Below are 2,500 nucleotides of genomic sequence, written 5' to 3' on the forward strand. Positions count from 1 at the left end.
TATGTTTCTGACTTTAGTAGAAATTAAAGCTGGTGTAGTGTATGATGATGATGATGATGATGATGATGATGGTTATTATTTTGTCTCCACAGTTACCATATGTGATGATGATGATGATGATGATTAGTAGAAATTAAAGCTGGTGTAGTGTATGATGATGATGATGATGATGATGATGATGGTTATTATTTTGTCTCCACAGTTACCATATGTGATGATGATGATGATGATGATGATGACGGTAACCCAGGCTGCTCCACAGAAGGTAAAAATGAACGTTCATCATAAAGCTCCAAGCTCTGAAGACGCATCGCCAAAACTCTTCATCCTTGAGGATCTGGAACAGGAAATCAAACCGGCGTCACACTCCATCAGACCCATCCACAATGACTCCATCTCACCCTGGGAGACCAGGTAAGCACACACACACACACACACACACACACATTTATATTTGCATATATTATGGTAAATGTTTATATATAATGTATTAATTTGATGTTAATTGATTGGACTTTACAGATATACGCATGATTCGAATCGGATTCCGTCTTATCTCCCTGAGGCTCGCTGTCTCCTGAGTGGATGTTTAAACCAGGACGGTGTTGAGACGCTGGAGTTGGAGTCCAGACGGATCTTCTGGCAGGTCCCGGTCCTGCAGCGAGTTCGCCGTGGTGATGACAAAAGCTACTACTTCAGACTGGAATATAAAACCATCTCAGTGGGCTGCACCTGTGTCCGGCCGTATGTGGAGCAGATCTGATGTACAGCAAGTTGAAGAGTCTGAGGAGTTCTACTGACTCGCCTTATTATTATTATTACTATTATTGTTGTTGTTATTATTATTATTTATTAGCTATCACCTGTTTACCTTTGATGAGATTTGATTTTATTTATTAGTTTCATTAGAAGTTGATGGAGGTTTTTGAGGATGTGTGTTTGCTCTGTTATTTATTCACTGTAGAGATGTTTGAGGAGGAAAAGTGAATTAAATGTAATAATTTATTAAAGAAGTGACCTGCTGATGAATTATTTGGTTCTTTAGATAAATCAATGTTTCACTGGTTTTAGCAGCAACCTTCAACATCACGGTAACACACAGAATCTGGGAATCTTTAAACCTTGAGATTTCACATGATGTTTATCTCCAGAACCTTCAGAGTGTTCAAAGAGCAGCAGCTCACCTCCATCGTCCTGCTCCTGACATTCAGAGCTCTAATATATCTCACATGCTGTCTCACTCTCTCACTGTCTCACATGCTGTCTCACACACTTTCTCATACACTCTCTCACAAACTCTCTCACTGTCTCACACACTCTCTGTCTCTTACACACTCTCTCTGTCTCACACACACACTGTCTCACACACACTGTCTCACAGTTTCACACACTGTCTCATGTCGGTCAGAGGAATTATTGGTTTTGAGTCGGTGTGTATTATCTGATCTGCACAGTTAGTTCTCAGTGTAAACATGTCTGATGTCACATCTACAGTAAGTGCTGGAAGTGTAATGTGACGCACTGGTGTGAAGGTTTCTGTGACATTTTATCTGTTGTGGTGAAAGTGACAGCAAACAGAGTTCAGTGAGTGGAAATAAAAACTAAAGCCGTAGCACAAAGCAGATCTTTAATGTCCTTTTCATCTAAAATATATGACAATTTCTGTAACAGCAAAATCAGAAACCAGCTGATTGTGGAGGCGTTGGAACATATTCACAGCAAACAAGAGGACTGGAGGTCTCGCGTTAACAAAACAGGCACAAGAAAGTCCAAACACACACACACACACACACACACGGTTTTGGCACAGGTGGCTCCTCATATTAAATTAGCGCTGCTCATATCTCCGACTCTTCTGGAAAACCAGTCTGTTTCTCACCTCGCAAAAAAATGGCCGCAGGAAAGCCTTCGTAACCATAGTAACAATATCACTATTGTTTTTGTTTGTTTGTTTTCCCCAAAAAGCTAATAAAGCTCACAGCTTTATCGTATTCAGTCCTTTGGTGATCGGGATCCTGAAACTTTTGGAAGACCTCATGGCACCTGGAACATAAAGGCCAGAGACACCGAGGTTAGGAGCAGGACCACTCAACAGACACACACACACACACACAAGAAACACACACACACATGGAAACGGAGTTTTACACACTTTATCAGATCGTGCAGAGCAGTTAAACAAACAGGAAGAAGCTCCATGGATCACCCCGCCCACTTTCTCTAATATCTAACCCTTACTTTATTTTACATTTTTTTCCTAACACATCAGATAACACTAATACACAACAACTGCAGCTACACAACTACATGTTTTTACATCATCACAAAGACACATCACAACTACTGCTACGGAGCGTTCTGCTCCCAAAACTCACGCCAAAGCTCAGAAATGAAACCCAAATCACATGTTTCTCCTCCCTAACAACTGTTATTACATCACAACATCAACCTCCAGGCAGATGAAGCTCAGGTGACATGGACAAGAAGTTAAAATGAAACA

At 40.8% G+C, this 2,500-nt stretch overlaps 2 protein-coding genes across 3 annotated transcripts in view; one reads left to right on the top strand and one right to left on the bottom strand.

Annotated features, from left to right (window-relative positions):
• The window catches only part of il17a/f1 (interleukin 17a/f1), a 2,067-nt gene extending 627 nt beyond the window's left edge, over positions 1–1,440 (top strand). Inside the window, exons 2-3 of the mRNA XM_060879266.1 lie at positions 203–414; positions 523–1,440. Of these exons, the coding sequence (XP_060735249.1) occupies positions 203–414; positions 523–763 (453 nt within the window). The 3' untranslated portion in view covers positions 764–1,440. The remainder of the gene's footprint in view (positions 1–202; positions 415–522) is intronic.
• A 183-nt stretch (positions 1,441–1,623) lies between these two features.
• Positions 1,624–2,500, bottom strand: part of stmn4l (stathmin-like 4, like) — a 4,590-nt gene continuing 3,713 nt past the window's right edge. Inside the window, exon 7 of one of the 2 annotated variants that reach the window (XM_060879213.1) lies at positions 1,624–2,043. In XM_060879213.1, coding sequence (XP_060735196.1) covers positions 2,035–2,043 — 9 coding nt within the window. In that variant the 3' untranslated portion in view covers positions 1,624–2,034. Of the gene's footprint in view, positions 2,044–2,135 lie in introns of those variants that run through there. The other variant, XM_060879212.1, reaches the window with a different exon arrangement.

This window comes from Tachysurus vachellii, chromosome 10, assembly GCF_030014155.1.
Source record: "Tachysurus vachellii isolate PV-2020 chromosome 10, HZAU_Pvac_v1, whole genome shotgun sequence".
In the NCBI taxonomy this organism is placed as follows: Eukaryota; Metazoa; Chordata; class Actinopteri; order Siluriformes; family Bagridae; genus Tachysurus; species Tachysurus vachellii.